The sequence below is a fragment of the Rhinoraja longicauda genome, chromosome 21, assembly GCF_053455715.1.
Source record: "Rhinoraja longicauda isolate Sanriku21f chromosome 21, sRhiLon1.1, whole genome shotgun sequence".
NCBI classification, from domain to species: domain Eukaryota; kingdom Metazoa; phylum Chordata; class Chondrichthyes; order Rajiformes; family Arhynchobatidae; genus Rhinoraja; species Rhinoraja longicauda.
Genome location: NC_135973.1, coordinates 5350455 through 5371317, shown reverse-complemented (window position 1 = coordinate 5371317; position 20863 = coordinate 5350455). Strand labels below are relative to the sequence as shown.

Sequence of the window (20863 nt, the reverse complement as noted above, 5' to 3'; positions counted from 1 at the left end):
ATATTTTGTCGGAATAAATGAACAACATTGAAGGGGATGAGCGGATGGATCAGAGTCCTGAAGAGAACCAAGAGCTGGATGATCTGGAATTAGTTTTATTGCCATGAAGCTTTTGGGGGAGATAGTCAAAAAGGAAAAGGAGATGAAGGAGCGACATTAATAAAGGATGCAATCAATGCAATAGTGAGCAGCTCAGTCTGAAGAAAGGTCCCAAGCGCAAAAACAGAGTCAGCTAAAGTGGACCGAGAAGATAAATTAACAGAGAAGAGAGTGGATAAGCAGTGGCATAATCAAGGAGATAATTCACTTCTCAACAAAGATATATTCCATTGAGAAATAAATACTAAACGAACAATCCATCTACCCCCAGCTAAAGAAAGTACCTAACTGAAAGACACGAGAAACATTATTGCAAAGATTAGTGGCAGTTCAGAAAATTGGGAACATATCAGAGATCAGCAAAGGATGACGAAAAGAGAAAATCAATGGCAAGACTAAAGGTAGCAAGAATTTCTTTTTAAATGACATTAAAAACCACTGAAAAGAAAACAGCAGAGGTAAATATTGGTCCTTTAGAGGATGAGAAAAGGAAATTAAATAATGGGTAATAAGGGAAAGGGCAAGACCTTGAACATATATTTTTGTATCTATTTTTATAGATGATTAAAAGAAATACGATAATGTAGAAAATCCAGGGGGAGAGGGGAGGGAAGCACTTAAAATAACAAATACTCGAGTGAAAAGCATTAAAGCAAATAGATCAAAAGGCAGGGAAGTACGCTGAACTTGACATGTGTCCCAGGGCACAAGGAGAAATGGTTGCAGATAGGTGAACACGTGTGTAGGAAAGAGCTGCAGATGCTGGTTTAAATCGAAGATGGACACAAAATGCTGGAGTAACTCAGCGGGACAGGCAGCATCTCTGGAGAGAAGGGTGACGTTTCAGACTGAAGAAGGGTCTCGACCTGAAACATCACCCATTCCTTCTCTCCAGAGATGCTGCCTGTCCTGCTGAGTTACTCCAGCAATTTGTGCCTAGGTGGATACAACGGTGGTGATTCACTAAACTTTTTTTTTTTTTTGAGATACAGCACGGAAACAGGCCCTTTGGCCCACCGAGTCCACACACTTACACTATCCTACACACACTAAGGACAAATTATAATTATACCAAGACAATCAACCTACAAACCTGTACGTCTTTGGAGTGTGGGAGAAAACCGGAGTACCCGGAGAAAACCCACGCAGGGAGAACGTACAAACTCTGGATACGAATAACACCCGTAGTCCAGATCGAACCCGAGTCTCTGGTGCTGCCCATAGGAAGGAAATGTAACTCAGGAGACAAAGTAGGAAACTAAACATGGGCCAACCTTACATCATTATTGGAAACATGCCAAATCCATTACTTAAAGCTGGTCATTACAAATCATAATATAATTAAGAAGGATTTTACAAAAGGGAAATTACACTTGACAAATGTATTTGTTTTTTTAACGTCGTCGGCTAGATAAAGGGAAACAAGCAGTTGTGCATTTAATTTTCCACAACACAACTGACAGGATGTCACCAGAAAGACGACGACAAAAGGTAAGAGCTCACGGTCTGAGGAGCAACACATCGGAATGGATAGAGGATTGCCAAACTAACACAGAAAGTCAGGACAAAAGTGATTGTTTTCAAAGCAGCAAGCTGTAATCAAGCCTGAACTGTTTACAATCTATATAAGGAGTGGTTGAGACTTATATTGCACATCTTTAGGATGTGGGAGGAAACCGGAGCACCGACGAAATCCACGCGGTCGCGGGGAGAACATGCACACTCCACATAGACAGCACCCGAAGGCAGGACTCAACCTGGGTCTCTGGCACTGGGAGGCAGCAGCACTACCAGCTGCACCACCATGTTCTTGTTGGAATGTGACAGTTAGAATTACATTGCTGGCTGAAATACAAAGTGCTGGAGTAACTCAGCGGGCCAGGCAGCACCTTTGGAGGACATGGACAGGCAAAATTTTGGGTCGGGACCCTTCTGCAGACTGATTGCAGTAGGCAGAGAAAGCTGAAAGTAAGTTGGGATAGGACAAAGCCTGGCAAGTGACCGGTGACAGGCGAGGGAAGTTTGGTGGGCAGATGTATAGTCAAATGCTAGAGATAAAAAGGCAAAAGGGGTCAGATAAGATGAATGACGGAAGGGGGCACAAGAGAAAATGGGGCAGGATAGCATGAGAAATGGATCAGATGAGGTGGGGGATGAAGGGGACAGGGGGAGGGTGGGCAGGACAATGAGAGAAATAGTACGGATTGGGGTGGTGATGATGGGAGGCACTGGAAGAAAGGAGAGGAGGTTACATTGCTGGTGTCACTAGGCTGTTGTTGGAATGTTATAGTCAGAATTACATTGGTGATCGAAACAAGGAACTGCAGGTGCTGGATTACAAAAAGAGACATATGCTGAAGTAAGTCAGCAGGTCAGGCAGCATCACAGGAGAACATGGACAGGTGACATTTTTGGTGGGGACCCTTCTTCAGACTAAAGAAGGGTCCCAACCTGAAATGCCACCAATCCATGTTCTCCAGAGAACCTGCTACCTGACCCATTAAGTTAGTCCAGCACTGCGTATTACACTGGTCGTGCCCACTGAGCTGTTGTTCGTATGTGACAGTGAGAATGACATTGCTGGTTGTGTCACTGGGTTGTTGTGGACGATATTAGTCATAATTAAATGGATGCTGACACCGGGTAGTTAAGGAATATAATAGGCAGGATTACATTGACGGTACCACTGAGCTATTGTCGGTATGTGGTAGTAAGAATGACATTGACAGTTGCATTAATCGGACCACTGAGTTAATATTGGTATGTGAAAGTGAGAATTTCGCACTTATCGTATGTGAAAGTGAGAATTACAGTGGTGGTGCCACTGGCTTGATGTTTGTATGTGAAAGTGAGAATTACATTGTCGATGGCACTGGGCAGTTAAGGACTGTAACAGTCTGAATAACATCGATGATACCACTGGGTTACTGTTGGTATGTGACAGTGAGAATAACAGTGGGTTGTTGTGCACTACATTAGTCAGAATTACATTGATGGTGCCTGTGGATTGCTGTTGGAGTGCGATAATGAGATTACATTGACAATGCCATTGGTTATGTGACAGTGAGATTAACAGTTGTTGCTGGTATTTATTCACAAAATGTTGGAGTAACTCAGCAGGCCAGGCAGCATCTCAGGAGAGAAGGAATGGGTGACGTTTCAGTCTGAAGGGTCTCGACCCGAAACGTCACCCAATCCTTCTCTCCTGAGATGCTGCCTGACCTGCTGAGTTACTCCAGCATTTTGTGAATAAATACCTTCTATTTGTACCAGCATCTGCAGTTATTTTCTTATACTTAACAGTTGTTGCTGTTGTGTGACAGCAAGAGCTACAATGACGGTACCACTGGATTTTTGTGGATTATATTAGTCACAATCACATTAATAGTTCCACTGGGTTGTAGTGGGTATGTGATAGTGAGAATCAAATTGCTGATGGCACTGGGTAGTTAAGGAATGTAACAGTCAGAATCACATTGATAATACTACTGGGTTACTGTTGGTATGTTACAGTGAGAATTACATTGACGATACCACTGGTCTGTTGTCGGTGTGTGATACTGAGAATTTATTGATGCTGCCATAAGGTTGTTGTTGGGAAGTGACAGTGAGGATTACATTGCTGGTGCCTCTCCTCTAGGCTGTTGTTGGTGTGTGGCAGTGAGTTGCATTGCTGGTGCTCTAGGTTAGTGTTGGTGTGTGGCAGTGAGTTACATTGTTGGTGTTCTAGGCTGTTGTCGGTGTGTGGCAGTGAGTTACATTGCTGGTGCTCTGGGCTGTTGTCGGTGTGTGGCAGTGAGTTACATTGCTGGTGCTCTAGGTTGTTGGTGTGTGGCAGTGAGTTACATTGCTGGTGTTCTGGGTTAGTGTTGTTGTTGGTGTGTGGCAGTGAGTTCCATTGCTGGTGCTCTAGGTTAGTGTTGGTGTGTGTGCCAGAGTTACATTGCTGGTGCTCTAGGTTAGTGTTGTTGGTGTGTGGCAGTGAGTTACATTGCTGGTGCTCTGGGCTGTTGTTGGTGTGTGGCAGTGAGAGTTACATTGCTGGTGCTCTGGGTTAGTGTTGTTGTTGGTGTGTGTGACAGTGAGTTACATTGCTGGTGCTCTGGGTTGTTGTTGGTGTGTGTGGCAGTGAGTTACATTGCTGGTGCTCTGGGCTGTTGTTGGTGTGTGTGACAGTGAGTTACATTGCTGGTGCTCTGGGCTGTTGTCGGTGTGTGGCAGTGAGTTACATTGCTGGTGCTCTGGGTTGTTGTTGGTGTGTGTGGCAGTGAGTTACATTGCTGGTGCTCTGGGCTGTTGTTGGTGTGTGGCATTGAGTTACATTACTGGTGCTCTGGGGTGTTGTTGGTGTGTGGCAGTGACAGTTACATTGCTGGTGCTCTGGGTTAGTGTTGTTGTTGGTGTGTGGCAGTGACAGTTACATTGCTGGTGCTCTGGGTTAGTGTTGTTGTTGGTGTGTGTGACAGTGAGTTACATTACTGGTGCTCTGGGCTGTTGTTGGTGTGTGGCAGTGAGTTACATTGCTGGTGCTCTGGGTTAGTGTTGTTGTTGGTGTGTGTGACAGTGAGTTACATTGCTGGTGCTCTGGGTTGTTGTTGGTGTGTGTGGCAGTGAGTTACATTGCTGGTGGTCTGGGCTGTTGTTGGTGTGTGTGACAGTGAGTTACATTGCTGGTGCTCTGTGCTGTTGTTGGTGTTGTTGATGTGTGGGGCAGTGAGTTACATTGCTGGTGCCAGGGGGTTTGTGTTGGTGTGTGATAGTGAGTTACATTGCTGGTGCTCTGGGTTGTTGTTGGTGTGTGTGGCAGTGAGTTACATTGCTGGTGCTCTGTGCTGTTGTTGGTGTGTGTGGCAGTGAGTTACATTGCTGGTGCTCTGGGTTGTTGTTGATGTGTGGGGCAGTGAGTTACATTGCTGGTGCTCTGGGTTGTTGTTGATGTGTGGGGCAGTGAGTTACATTGCTGGTGCTCTGGGTTGTTGTTGGTGTGTGTGGCAGTGAGTTACATTGCTGGTGCTCTGTGCTGTTGTTGGTGTGTGTGGCAGTGAGTTACATTGCTGGTGCTCTAGGTTAGTGTTGGTGTGTGGCAGTGAGTTACATTGCTGGTGCTCTGGGTTGTTGTTGATGTGTGGGGCAGTGAGTTACATTGCTGGTGCCAGGGGGTTTGTGTTGGTGTGTGATAGTGAGTTACATCGCTGGTGCTCTGGGCTGTTGTTGTTGGTGTGTGTGGCAGTGAGTTACATCGCTGGTGCCAGGGGGTTTGCAATGAGGCGGGGTGGGCAATGGTCCCCGCGGTTACCTGGTACACTTTGTGCAGGGAGATGGAGTTGACCAGGCTCTTGTCCACGCACAGGGCCGCCAACTTTCTGCTCACTCTCCTGACGTTGAGCAGCAGGTCGCAGCTGGGCACGAAGCCCAGGATGTTCAGCAGGATCTCGTCCGAGAACTCGGTGAAGTTGCGGGCCGGTCCGGGGCCGGGCTCAGGGTGCTGGCGCCCAGACTCTGGCTCCGCCTCAGCAGCGTCCTCCCCGCTCTCCATCAGCGGCGGGACACGGACGGGAAACCTCCCGCGGCCGCACGGGATGGGTTATAAAACCGCTGGGCAAGTGTGTGTTGTTGAAGGCGGTTTAACACTGAAGGCGGCGGCGGCGGCGGCGGCGTCTCCTCCTCGCGGGCCCGGCACCGACCGACAGGAACCTCCCGCCCGCCCGCGCACACACACTTCCGGCGACGCCAGCGGCGGCCCTTCAGCCCGGCGCGCCCGTGCTAGCCCCTCCCCCTTCAGCCCGCGCTCCCGTACTAGCCCCTCCCCCCTTAGCGCGGCGCGCACGCACTAGCCCCTCATCCTCAGCCCGGCGCGCCCGTACTAGCCCCTCCCCCCTCAGCGCGGCGCGCACGCACTAGCCCCTCCCCCTCCCTCCCTCAGCCCGGCGCGCACGTTCCAGCCCCTCCTCTTCAGCCCGGCGCGTACTCACTAGCCCCTCTCCCTCAGCCCGTGCTCGCAAACCCCGCCACATCAACTCGCAGCCCTTCAGCCCGTCGCGCCCGTACTACCCCCCCCCCCCCCCCCATCCTCAGCCCGGCGCGCCCGCACTAGCCCTTCCCCCCCTCTCTCAGCCCGTGCTAGCCCAGCCCCCTCCACCCTCAGCCCGTCGCGCCCGTACTAGCCCCCCCCTCTCAGCCCGTGCCAGCCCAAGCCCTTCAGCCCGGCGTGCCCGTACTAGCTCTCTCCTCCCTCAGCCTGTGGTAGCCCACCCCCCCAGCCCGCGGCCCTTCAGCCCAGCGCCCCCTTCAGCTCGGCGTGCCCGTACTACCCCCCTCAGCCCGCGGCCCTTCAGCCCGGAGTGCCCGTGCTACCCCCCTCAGCCCGTGCCAGCCCAGCCTGCGGCCCTTCAGCCCGGCGTGCCCGTACTAGCCCAGCCCCCTCTAGACGGAGAGATTATCAGCAAAACTGTGGAGATAATACAAAATAAAGAAATTAACCAACGCAGGTCAAACTAAATCCAATTTATTGTCAAACGCGCAAAAGGGCTTCAGTTTTAAGGTTTGTAATAATATTTAATATTTAATATTTATATTTTTTTATATATATATAGATTTTATTCATTATATGTTTTATATAGATTATTTATATATAATTATATTACATAGTTTGTATATATTATAATTTTTGTCCATTATTTGTTATACATTTACTATACATTAAATATATATTTAACTGTAACATATATTGTAGATATTGTATATATATATATATATATAATCTTCATTTTTATTTATGTATTTGATTTATATATATTTATTATTCATTAAAGGTAGACACTGGAGTAACTCAGCGGGACAGGCAGCGTCTCTGGAGAGAAGGAATGGGTGACGTTTCGGGTCGAGACCCTTCTTCAGACAGTTTTTATTATTCGTTAATATAATTTATTTGTCATATTTCTTTACGTACACACGCACACCTGAGTCTTCTGGTGTGCACTTTCACGCTTCTGCAACTTTGCCCCTCTCACTTTAACCCTGTGCCCTCTAGTATTTGATTTTTCCACCCGAAGAAAAAGGATCTGACTCTCCACCCTACCTACCCACGCCTCTCATAATTTAATATATGCCTACTATGGAAGATCAAAGACATCATAGTCAGGAGACTGAGCTCTAACTAAACAGACATGGATGGTCAAGTCAAGTTTATTTGTCACATACATATACAAGATGTGCAGTGAAATTAAAGTGGCAACGCCTACGGATTGTGCTAAACTACAAAACAGAATAGAAGAAAAAAAAATTAACACAAAAAATATATTAATACAGTAAATTTAATTAGTCCCTGGTGATATGAGGGTTAACAGTCCTGGTGGCCTGTGGTAATGGTAAGCAAACCCCTGGCACACCTGCATTACATGTCAAATAGTCAGGGTGCATTCTCGTGAGAACATGTTGGAAAGGTCTGTCTTAAGCATTAAAGACTAATGCTTTGTCTTTAAAACAAAATTATGCCAATCTGTGTCAGCAAGATTTCCTAATTTCTGGGTAGGCTTCGATTTTTCCAATGAGAGTTCTGATTTGAATTGTAATGTCCGCCAAGGTTGGTTGCTAATCACTTCCCTTCCCATATTGACCTTTCTTTCCTGGCATCACCGTTTATATCCTACTTCATACTATATCCTACTGTGACATCCTATGTCAGCTTTTGCGAGTCCAGTTGCATTCCCACGAAGACCCGGATCTGGTTCAACAACGACAAGCCCTGGTTCACAGCAGAACTCAGACCGCTCCGCCAGTCAAAAGATGAGGCCTACAGGAGCGGGGATACAGACCTCTACAGGCAGGCCAAGTACAAGCTGAGAAGAGGAATCAGAGCTGCCAAGGAAAGGGACTCTGAGAAGCTGAGGAGCAAGTTCTCAGCTAATGTCTCTTCTTCAGTTTGGAAGGGCTTGCAAGAAATCACCAGGTACAAGAGGAAAACCCCACGTTCCTTGGACAATCGTCAGCTGACCAACGACCTGAACGACTTTTACTGCAGGTTCGAGAAACCGAAACATAACCCTGGGACCCCCTCCCCCCCACCCCCAATCATCACTTCACACGTACTCAAAGACTGACTCCAGTTTGCAAAGACTGGATCCGTCCCCACCCACTACTCCCCAAGCAGCAATTCACACCTACTCAGAGACTGCCTGGAGTTTGCAAAGACTGTCCCTTTCCCCCCCCCCAACCCCTCTGCAATCACCAATTTGCACATCCTCACGGAATGACTCCAGTTTAACAATAGAAATTGCAGAGGTGGAGAGACTATTCAGAAAACAGAAAAGCCGGAAATCGCCAGGACTGGACAATGTTTCCCCCTCCACCCTCAAGCTCTATGCCGAACAACTGGCACCGATCTACACAGACATTTTCAACCAGTCCCTGCAAACCTGCACTGTCCCTGACTGCTTCAAGGTCTCCACTGTACCCAAAAAGACAAGGATCACTGGTCTTAATGACTACAGGCCTGTCGCACTTACCTCTGTAGTCATGAAGACCTTTGAAAGACTTGTGCTGGCCCAGCTGAAAAACATCACAAACCCCCCTGCTGGAACCCCTGCAGTTTGCATATAGGGCCAATAGATCGCTGGACGACGCAGTCAACCTAGGCCTGCACTTCATCCTCCAGCACCTAGACCGCAAGGGGACCTATGCCAGGATTCTGTTTGTGGACTTTAGCTCTGCTTTTAACACCATTGTGCCAAAGCTACTACACTACAAACTCTCCCAGCTGACTGTGCCTGAACCCCTCTGTCAGTGGATCATCGACTTCCTGACGGACAGGAAGCAGTATGTGAGGCTGGGAAAGCACATCTCAGACCCTCAGCATAGGAGCTCCGCAAGGCTGCGTACTCTCCCCTCTCCTTTACTCTCTACACCAACGACTGCACCTCCACAGACTCCTCTGTCAAGCTCCTCAAGTTTGTGGATGACACTACCCTGATTGGACTGATCCAGGATGGGGAGGAATCTGCCTACAGAGGGGAACCATCTTCTCCAGGGACCTTAAATGGAGGGCCACCATCGACTCCACGGTCAAAAAGGCCCAACAGAGGATGTACTTCCTGCAGCAACTGAAGAAACACAATCTGCCACAGGCAATGATGGTCCAATTCTATACTGCTATCATTGAGTCCGTCCTCACCTTCTCCATCATGGTCTGGTTTGGCTCAGTCACCAAGCACGACATCCGGAAGCTGCAACGGATCGTTCGCACAGCTGAGAAGGTTTTTGGCTGCAACCTTCCCCCCATTGACGAACTGTACACTGCAAGGGCCAGGAAGCGAGCAAGCAAGATCATCTCTGACCCTCTCACCCTGGCCACAAACTATTTGAAGCACTTCCCTCTGGAAGGCGACTCCGGACTGTCAAAGCAGCCACAGCCAGACATAAAAACAGCTTTTTTTCCATGAATAGTAGCTCAATAACCAAAGTCTGTAGTCTCCTTTTTGCTCTGGTTTATTTTCACCCACATGTTTAGACCGTAATGTTGTACCCTTATTGTTTTGATGTGGTTATGCTTTATTCTTAATTGTTAACGGTATGTTTGTGTTGTCATTTGTGAGCAGAGCACCAAGGCACATTCCTTGTGTGTGCACATACTTGGCCAATAAACTAATCCATTCATTCATTCATTGTATCTCGCTTTTCCCGTATCCCTAACCAGTCTGAAGAAAGGCCTCGACCCGAAACGTCAACCATTCCTTCTCTCCAGAGATGCTGCCTGTCCCGCTGAGTTACTCCAGCTTTTTGTGTCTATCTTCGGTTTAAACCAGCATCTGCAGTTCCTTCTTACACATTTCGTCTGCTCCACTGCAAAATCTCCTCAAGGTATGTCTACTTTGAAGAAGTTCTCCTCTGTCCGACGAGAGTTCTGCATCTCCTGCATTCCCTCTCTCCCTATCCCTCCCCCACCCAAGTCACACTAACTTCTCGTTTTCACCCTACAAACAGCTTCTCATCTTTATCATCGTCACTTTTTTGTTTATCTTTCAATCATTGTTCTTTATCTCCCCTCATCACCCTATCAAAATTCTCCAATTTTAGGTAACCTTTAACAACCCCCCCTCCCCTTTCTCCCCCCCTCCCCCCCCCACCCCTCTCCTCCCCGTGTCCTACCTGGACTAGCACCTATTTCTACCCTGCACCTCTCCCTACATTCCTTCTTCTGACTTCACAACTTGCAACTCTTCAATCCTTTCTCACACCTTCTACTTTTATCTCTGGCTTTTGTTCCAACCATCTGCTGTATCCGTCACGCTTTTTCCTGCCCCTTCTCTCTTCCAGCTTTCTCCCCCCCCCCCCATCAGGCTGAACTGAAGAAGACTCCCGACTCGAAACAAACACCTATCTGTGTTCTCCAGAGATGTTGCCTGAACGGCTGAGTTACTCCAGCACTTTGTGTCCTTTACAGTACAATAACGTCACTCCTGTGCGCAAAGCCCAATATGAAAAGTCTGTCTCACAGCACCACCTACAGGTGTCTCAGATGTCAGAGAAAAGGCAAGCCGAGGAATAACTGGGGTTGCTGGAAAAATGAAATAAAAAAATTGTGGAGATTTGAATTATATGAAAAATATGCTGGAAATCTGAAATGTATGACCTGATCTCCCAGTGGCTGAGCACTTCAACTCCCACTCTGACCTTTCTATCATGGGCCTCCTCCAGTGCCATAGTGAGGCCCACCGCAAATTGGAGGAACAGCACATCATATTTCGCTTGGGCAGCTTGCAGCCCAGCGGTATGAACATTGACGGCTCTAACTTTATAGATAGTTCCTCTGTCCTTCTCTTTCCCTCCCCCTTCCCAGTTCTCCCTCTATCTTCCTGTCTCCACCTGTATCCTTTCTTTGTCCGACATCAGTCTGAAGAAGGGTCTCGACCCGAAACATCGCCCATTCCTTCTCTCCAGAGATGCTGCCTGACCTGCTGAGTTACTCCAGTTTTTGTGATACCTTCAATATATTCAGTAAGTTTGTGTACATGCACTGATATTCTTAGGACATATTTGCGTGCACTGCTAGGGAGCAAACTGACGAAGATGTGGGTGGAAGCTTCATTGATGTCCTGGATCACCAACTACCTGACTAGATGACCGCAATATGTCAGGCTGCAGAACTGTGTCTCGGACATGGTAGTGAGTAACACAGGCGCCCCACAGTGGGCGTGTGCTCTCTTCCTTCCTGTTCACCATCTACACCTCAGACTTCAGATATAACTCAGACTCCTGCCACCTGCAGAAGGTTTCGGGTGACTCTGCCATTGTGGGTTGCATCAGTGAGGAGAGGGGAGCTGAATACAGAGGTGTAGTCAATGACATTGTTGAGTGGTTTGGGCTGAATCACCTGCAGCACAACACCGATAAGAGTAAGGAATTAGTGGTGGACTTTAGGAGAGGAACACCCCTGTCCCCGGTCACCATCAATGGTGTGGATGTGCAGTTTACCAAGTACCTTGGAGTTTAGCTGGACTGGTTTAGGAACGCCGAGGCCCTGGACAAGAAGGGACAGAGCCAGCTGCACTTTTTGAGAAGACTCCGCTCCTTCAAGATGGTGCAGATGTTCAACCAGTTAGTGGTAGCCAGTGCCATGTTCTTCACTGCCGTGTGCCGGGGCAGCAGGGCGAAGGCCGCGGACGCCAACAGGATCAACAAGCTCATCAGGAAGGCCGGCTCCATGCTGGGGGCGGAGTTGGATTCATGGGAGGTGGTCTTGGACGGGAGGGTGCTCCTCAAACTGCGGAGCATCCTGGACAATACACCTCACCCCTTCCATGACACACTGACTGGTCAACCTGAGGAGCACCTTAAGCAACAGACTGGTCCCACCAAGATGCAGCACAGAACGCCACAGGAGATCCTTCCTCCCTGTGGCTATCAAACTGTACAACTCTTCCCCCTTCTGTCGTGGGGTAGACTGACTCCCCTTTCCCCCCACTCCTCCCCCCCCCCCCAAATCTTTGCACATCCCCAATCCTTTCCACTCGTCACTTTAATTTACTGTATCTTGTGTATTATGACTGTTGGTAGATCAATTTCCCTCCTAGGATAAATAAATCGTTCGGATCGTACGGTTTACTTATACAGCATGGAAATAGGTTCTTCAGCCCACTGGGTTTATGCCGATCATCGATAACCACTCACACTAGTTCTATGTTACACAGTACCTCTTTCTCTTCCGCTCCCTGCACACTAGGGACAATTTGCAGAAGCTAACTAACCTACAAACCTGCACGTCTTTGGGGTGTGGGAGGAAAGCAGATCGCCCTGAGCACGTGGTCACATGGAGAACGTGCAAACTTCACACAGACAGCACCCAGGGTGATTATCAAACCCGGGTGGGTCTCTGGCATTGTGAGTGAGTCAGCAGCTCTACCAGTTGCGCCACTAAAACAAACATAACGTATGACCACCAGGAGGCATTTGGTGACTCAAGTCCACTCTGCCATTTACCAATATCATGGATGATCTGCAGCTTCCACGTCATTTTGCTTACCTATCCGAATATTCCTTGTTTCCCCTAATATTCAGAACCCTCTTCATCTCTGTTTAAAATACAATCGATGCATGATCACCCTTCCCGTCTTTCCCCGTTCCTCTGCACACTGCTAACAAAAATCTAAGACACACCTGTGTGAAGTTTAAATGAAGGCGCCAAAAATTGAAAAATAAAATAAAATACAGGTGCAGTAAAGGTCAACACAAAGTGCAAAGTCAGATGCTGACTCAAAGTCAGGTGACTTTACCCGCTGAGTTACTCCAGCTATGTGTCTATCTTCGGTATAAACCAGCATCTGCAGTTCCTTTCTATGAAAGGTGCACTAGTTGGCTGCTTGACATTGATTCAAGAGTGTTTTATTGTCATATGTCCCAGATAGAACAATGAAATTCTTCCTTGCAGCAGCACAACAGAATATAAGATTATTAAGGGGTTGGACACGTTAGAGGCAGGAAACATGTTCCCAATGTTGGGGGAGTCCAGAACCAGGGGCCACAGTTTAAGAATAAGGGGTAGGCCATTTAGAACGGAGATAAGGAAAAACTTTTTCAGTCAGAGTTGTAAATCTGTGGAATTCACTGCCTCAGAAGGCAGTGGAGGCCAAGTCTCTGAATGCATTCAAGAGAGAACTAGATAGAGCTCTTAAGGTTAGCAGAGTCAGGGGGTATGGGCAGGAACGGGGTACTGATTGAGAATGATCAGCCATGATCACATTGAATGGTGGTGCTGGCTCGAAGGGCCGAATGGCCTACTCCTGCACCTATTGTCTATTGTCTATAATATGGAAACATCATACACGGTAAATAATATAATAAACAAGAAAACAACAGTTCAGTGTGCATGTATACACACATATAAATACACACACACACAGAAACATATGTACACATAAAAAAACAAGCTGTCATATGAGGAAAGATTGGAAAGACTGGGCTTGTATTCACTGGAGTTTAGAAGGATGAGAGGGGATCTTATAGAGACGTGTCAAATTATGAAAGGACTGGACAAGCCAGATGCAGGAAAAATGTTTCCAATGTTGGGGGAGTCCAGAACCAGGGGCCACAGACTAGGAATAAAGGGGAGGCCATTAAAAACTGAGGCGAGAAAAATCTTTTTCACTCAGAGAGTTGCGAATTAGTGGAATTCTCTGCCACAGAGGGCAGTGGACACCAATTCACTGGATGAATTTAAAAGAAAGTTAGATAGAGCTCTAGGGGCTAGCGGAATCAAGGGATATGGGGAGAAGGCAGGCACAGGTTACTGATTGTGGATGATCAGCCATGATCACAATGAATGGTGGTGCTGGCTCGAAGGGCCAAATTGCCTCCTCCTGCACCTATTTTCTCTGTAAGCAAACAATAATCGTGCAAAAAGACAAAACCAATGCCCCCGAGTCTATGTAGTTCAGAATTTATTGGAGGTTTACATGTTATTTTTCCAAATGGTGTAGGAAATATAGAAGAACACGAGAAAATAGGAGACACAAGGCACTCTACAGATGCTGGGATCTGGTGTAAACCACAAAGTGCTGGAGTAACTGTCTGGAACGCTGGAGGTTGTGGGGAGATCTGTTAGAAGTATATAAAATTATGACAGACATACGTCGGGTACAGTCAGAACCTTTCTCCCAGGATGGAAAAATCAAATACTAGAGGGCATAGCTTTAAGGTGAGAGGGACAAAGATTAAAGGAGATGTACTTTTTTACACAGAGGGTGGTGAATGCCTGGAATGCGTAGCCAGGGTTGGTGGTTGACGCGGATATGATAGTGCCATTGAAGAGGCTTTTGGGCAGGCACATGAACATGTGCGGATTGGAGGGAAAATGGATTATGCGCTGGGAGATAGATGGTCGTGGCATCATGTGGTAGATAATGGTTGGGACGTTGCAGGCCGATTCTTATGCTGTACTGTTCTACGTTCTAACTCAGAGGGTCAGGCAACATCTCTGGAGAACGTTGATGGACGGCATTTTGGGTCACGACCTTCCTTCAAACTCAGGCTTGTGTTGGTTAGTCTAACACTTGTATTAATATCCGAACTCTCAGGCGAGATCACTGATCTCAATACCGTTCTGGATTTCAACCCGCCTCCGTTGCATCTACTAAAATGCAGTCACATTACTGGCAAGGTCAAAATTTGTTTCCTTAAACTAATTAGACTACAGTTGGAAACCTAATGATGCAATCCTGCCACTGGTACTGAGAGCCCAAGTATCTCGTACAATGGAAACAAAAGATCCTACTCCATTATTCATAATCAACGAGCAAATTGTCCGGCCTTGCTTTCTGCAAATTATCTCAAGAATCTCGAGTGTTTAATTGCCATATGTACCGACAACGGAACAATGAAATACTTACTTGCAGCAACATAACAGGCCCACAGACACAATACCTACAGATAATATGTAATAAGCAAAAGCCCAATAAATGAATAACGACAATACTCGTGCAACCAAAGACAGTCCATAGAAGTTCATAGTTGAGGTTAGTTTTGTGCAGTGTTCAAGAGCCTGATGGGCCTGTAGGTCACGCTCTCTGTATTATGAGCAGTGCCTGTTCCAGGTAAGCCCCAGGCTGCTGTGGGCCTCCATCTGACAATGGTTCAATAGTGTAGGAAGGACTGCAGATGCTGGTTTAAACTGAAGATAGACACAAAATGGTGGAGTAACTCAGCGGGACAGGCAAATGTGATGTTGGGGGTGATGCTGGGGGGGGGAGGGGATGTGAGAGGTGATGTTAGGGGGGTTGATGCTGGGGGGGGGAGGGGATGTGAGCGGTGATGCTGGGGGGGAGATGTGATGTTGGGGGGGTGATGCTGGGATGTGAGGTGATGTTGGGGGGGGGGGATGTGAGAGGTGATGTTGGGGGGGAGAAGGAATGGGTGACGATTCGGGTCGACACCCTTCTTCAGACTGATGTCGGGAGAGGGAGATACATAGATAAGGAAGTGTAAGATGTGCAAATAGGGCAAAGGGAATGAAGGTCAAGGAAAATGTAGAATAGATCATTGTTAGCTGGGAGAAGGTAACAACAAAGCAGAGATAAAATGTAGTCGGAGCCAGTAACACTGATCGGAGAACTGGGAAGGAGATGGGATGGAGAGAGGGAAAGCAAGGGTTACTTGAAGTTGGAGATGTCAATGTTCATACCGCTGGGGTGTAAACTACCCAAGCAAAATATGAGGTGATGTTCCTCCAATTTGCGCTGGGCCTCACTCTGACAATGGAGGAGGCCCAGGACAGAAAGGCCAGTGTGGGATTGGGAGGGGTAATTAGTGTTTAGCAGCCGGGAGGTCGGGTAGATTTTTTGGTGGACTGAGCGGAGGTGTTCAGCGAAACATTCTTCATCGTCACATGTAGTGAGGTACAGTGAAAATTTTTTTTGCATACGGTTCAACAAAGTATTACTATACTTAAACATGATCATAGATTAAGTACAAAGTATAAGTGGAAATAGTCCACAGGCAATATACAAGGGTTGCCAGGTTTTGGCGCCATCGTTCAGAGTCTGAGTTGCCTTATGTGCAGCTGGCACTGGTACTGTTGCCCTGGTGACGTTGGCCTTCCCTTAGACGATCCTCACCTCGCCAGCCCGCCTGCTGCTGTTTGGGAACAAGTCAGGCGTCACCCTTGAGGGACTGACCACTAAGAAGATCTGAAAAAGAACTCTTCCACTGAGATGGTCTCTGCCTACAATAATCTGAAATTTAAAGCTCATCGGTGATGGTGATCATAAAACTCCCTGATTCGTTAAAGATTTATCTGCTCATGGCACGAAGAGAACGAAATCCAACCTCCAGAAAGAACCTGCCCTACATGTGTTTTCAGGCATGAAGAAATGTGCTTGACTCCAAATTGGTAATGGTTAGCAAGCCATTTGACTAAAACATAGAAACAGGCAACAACCTTAGCATTAGATAGACAGAATGTGCAGAAAGGGACTGCAGATGCTGGCATGTACCGAAGGTAGACACAAAGTTATCCTAACTTAATTTATCCTAACATAAACCTTAGCATTAGACTAGCTTTGTCTCATCCACACCTCTCTTTTCCAGCTTCCACTGCCCCCCCCCCCCCCCCCCCCCTCACCCTAGTCCCAATGGTCTCAAACCAAAACATCACTTACCCATTCCCTCCACAGATGCTGGCTGACCCACTGAGTTACTCTCGCGGTTTGTTTTACTCAAGATTCCAGCATCTGCAATTCTTTGTGTCTGTTTCTTGCATTTGTCAAAATTTACCACTCGAACTGAAAAATGGCATTAGTGAATACAATGATTTTTACAATATTCGGAGTTTTTGTGGCTTATGCCTTATTTTTTTAGAAATCAACTGAATTTAAATTTCATAGTTGCTATAGAACATAAAACGGTACACTGTAGTGAGTCCAGACGAGTGGTATTATCTAAATCCTTTATTAGTATAAAACCCGTAACAAACGCGACAGACTTCTTTCTGGACAAACACTAACTTCACTCACTAATCTAATCTCTAATCTAACGTTTGGCGCCAAGCATTTAAATACCCCGCGCTTCCTCACCCCGTGACCGTAACCCAATCCGAGGGTTCTATTACCTGGCCAATCCCTATGTCCCTACATGACCCCCCCCAGAACCCTCGAAACCATACCTCACGGGCGGCCGAACCTCCCGCCCAGAACGTGTACGGATGGGGGAAACCGATACCCCCAGCGTGACAGGAGGCAGGGGGGACGCCGCCGCTGGAGGCGATGGGGGGTCCACTGGAGCGGAGGGTGCAGGTGACGTGGGGCACTTGATGAACAACGGCAGCCCGGGACCAACCATAGGCGGCGGAGGCCCAAGAGGTGGTAAACTGGGCGCCGCTGACGGGACCAGTCGAGCAGCCACAGGCCGGCCCCGGCGCGGCGGCTGAGCCACCGACACGGGGAGGTCCTGGTCTAAATGGGCCGGCTTGAGACGGGACACTGAAACCAGCTCCTGACGATTTCCTACCTGCAAGGTGAAGGTTACAGTCCCTCTTTTGAGCACCTGGAACGGGCCCTGGTAAACCGGCTGAAGAGGGGGACGGTGGCAATCTTTCCGAAGAAACACGAAATCACAGCTCCGCAATTCCGAAGGAACGTGAACTGCTGTGCTTCCGTGACTAGAGGTGGGGACTGGAGCCAGAGAACCCACCCGTTCCCGGAGGGAGCCCAAGACTGACGTGACGGATCGCGGCAAGGCGGGAATGGAAGGGAGAATATCGCCCGGCACCCGCAGGGGCGAACCGTAGACGAGCTCGGCCGAAGATGTGCCCAGCTCAGCCCGCGGGGCCGTACGGATGCCGAGGAGGACCCAAGGCAGCTGGTCAGCCCAATCGTAGCCAGTCAGGCGAGCACAGAGGGACGCCTTCAGCTGCCGATGGAAACGCTCAACCATCCCGTTGGCTTGGGGATGATAGGCGGTGGTCTGCTGTAATCGAGCACCATAAAGCTGCGCCAGCGCGGCCCAGAGAGACGAGGTGAACTGGGCTCCCCGATCTGTAGTGATGATAGCCGGGACCCCGAAACGAGCCACCCAATGCAACGCCAGGGCCCGTGCACAGGAGGCCGCCGAGGTGTCCGACAACGGGAGCGCCTCCGGCCAACGAGTGAACCGATCAACCACCGTCAGTAGATGAGTGTAACCCCTAGAATAGGGCAATGGACCCACCAAATCCACATGGATGTGGAAAAAACGGGCGGGGGGAACCACGAATGTCTGGTGCGGGGGCTGGACATGACGATGGACTTTGGAGGTCTGGCACGGAATGCAGGCGTGTGCCCAGGCTGCCACCTGCTTTCGCAGGCCATGCCAGACAAACCGGTCGGCCACCATGGCTGAAGTCGCCCTGATGGACGGATGTGCCAGGCCATGAATGGCCTCAAAAACCTTACGCCGCAGAGCGGCAGGCACCACCGGGCGAGGGCGCGGGAGAGTAACGTCGCACCACAACTTGGTACCTGTGGGGCCACACGCCACCTGCTCTAAACGCAGTCCCGAGGTTGTGGAGGCGTACACCGCGGCAGTTCCTTCCAGGCGCTGAGCCTCCGCTAGCTCCTGGAAATCCACATGTTTACCAACCACGGCTACGGAGGGAATGGCCGGCCGGGACAGGGCATCAGCAACGGCATTCAGCCTACCCGCAATATGACGGACATCGGTCGTAAACTCCGAAATGAGGGTTAGGTGCCGCTGCTGGCGAGCCGACCACGGATCAGAAACCTTAGCAAAAGCGAATGTCAAAGGTTTGTGATCCGTGTAGGCCACGAAAGAACGGCCTTCTAAAAAGTAACGGAAGTGCCGGACTGCTAAATAAAGGGCCAGGAGCTCCCTATCGAACGCACTGTACTTGAGCTCCGCTCGAGAGAGCTGCCTGCTGAAAAACGCAAGAGGCTGCCATTCACCGTCAACCTGCTGCTCCAAAACCCCACCCACCGCCACGTCTGAGGCGTCCACCGTCAGAGCTGTGGGGGCGGAGGAGCGCGGGTGCACCAGCATGGTGGCATTGGCGAGGGCCTGTTTGACCGCAACAAAAGCCGTCTCCGCAGCTACGGACCATACCAACTCCGCGGGGTTACCTGCGAGACATTGAAAAAGGGGACGCATAACCCGAGCTGCTGCAGGCACGAACCGATGATAAAAATTGACCATGCCCACAAATTCCTGCAAGCCCTTGATGGTAGTCGGGCGGGGGAAAGAGCGGACCGCGTCCACCTTAGCTGGTAAGGGAGTGGCACCGGCCGGAGTAACCCGATGACCCAAAAAATCCACCGCGGACAGGCCAAATTGGCACTTGTCCGGATGGAGAATCAGGCCATGGTCTTGCAGCCTCTGGAACACCGTGCGGAGGTGGACCAAGTGCTCCTGGACCGAACGGCTGGCAATCAAAATATCGTCTAGATAAATAAAGACAAACGGCAACCCTCGACCCACCCGGTCCATCAGACGCTGGAATGCCTGGGCTGCATTTTTAAGGCCGAAAGGCATACGCAACCACTCAAACAGTCCGAACGGGGTGCTGGTCGCTGTTTTCGGAATATCCGGCGGGTGGACCGGGATCTGATGGTATCCCCGCACCAAATCAATTTTTGAAAATATTGTCGCCCCCTCCAGGCTAGCTGAAAAGTCCTGAATGTGTGGAATCGGGTAGCGGTCCGGCCGTGTTGCCGCGTTGAGTCGACGGAAGTCACCACATGGTCTCCACCCCCCAGATGCTTTGGAAACCATGTGCAAGGGGGAGGCCCACGGACTACTCGAAGGCCGAATAATTCCCAACCTCTCCAAGTTTAGGAACTCCTCTCGCGCCCTGGCCAGCTTGTCGGGTGTTCGGATCACGTCGAGGTCACCAATGTAGTGAGTCCAGACGAGTGGTATTATCTAAATCCTTTATTAGTATAAAACCCGTAACAAACGCGACAGACTTCTTTCTGGACAAACACTAACTTCACTCACTAATCTAATCTCTAATCTAAAGTTTGGCGCCAAGCATTTAAATACCCCGCGCTTCCTCACCCCGTGACCGTAACCCAATCCGAGGGTTCTATTACCTGGCCAATCCCTATGTCCCTACAACACCAGAAAAGGCCCTTCAGCCCACAGTGCCTGACAATAGGTGCAGGAGTAGGCCATTCGAGCCAGCACCACCATTTAATGTGATCATGGCTGATCATTCTCAATCAGTACCCCGTTCCTGCCTTCCCCCCATACCCCCTGACTCCGCTATCCTGAAGAGCTCTATCTGTGATGAACATGACACCAGGAACCTCTTATCTACTGCATTATCCACAAATCCCTTGTGTATCCATGCCTATCCAAAAGCCTCTTAAATGCCACTATTGTATCTGCCTCAACCATCAACCACGGCAGCTCGTTCCAGGCACCCACCCACCTGTAAAAAGTTGCGCCCCACATAAACTTTGCCCCTCACCTTCAGCTGCAGAGGGCCACTTGATTGTAGATCTGGATTACATGTTTGTTAATTTAACTGCTGCAGTATCACTGTATCCTATTTTCATTTTATTGATACAATGAAATAAAACTCCAACTGGGTTTTGTGAAAGTAAGACGGTGTCTATTTTAATTCTTTGGGAGCGGACTGGACAAAAAGAAGCCTCTTTGGGAGCAGACTGGACAAAAGGAAGCCGATGAATCTGGTGTGCTTGGATAATGCATTTGAGTAGTATTGGATAAAAGACTATCCTGCACAAGTTTATTGCATCGACCACAATACCTTTTGTATGGG

The 20863-nt window shown here is 48.9% G+C and overlaps 1 protein-coding gene across 2 annotated transcripts in view; it reads right to left on the bottom strand.

Annotated features, from left to right (window-relative positions):
* fbxl18 (F-box and leucine-rich repeat protein 18) overlaps nt 1-5845 on the bottom strand; it is a 47172-nt gene extending 41327 nt beyond the window's left edge. For both annotated transcript variants that reach the window (XM_078417642.1, XM_078417643.1), the window contains exon 1: nt 5396-5845. In XM_078417642.1, coding sequence (XP_078273768.1) covers nt 5396-5635 — 240 coding nt within the window. In that variant the 5' untranslated portion in view covers nt 5636-5845. The remainder of the gene's footprint in view (nt 1-5395) is intronic.
* Nucleotides 5846-20863: the final 15018 nt, after the last annotated feature.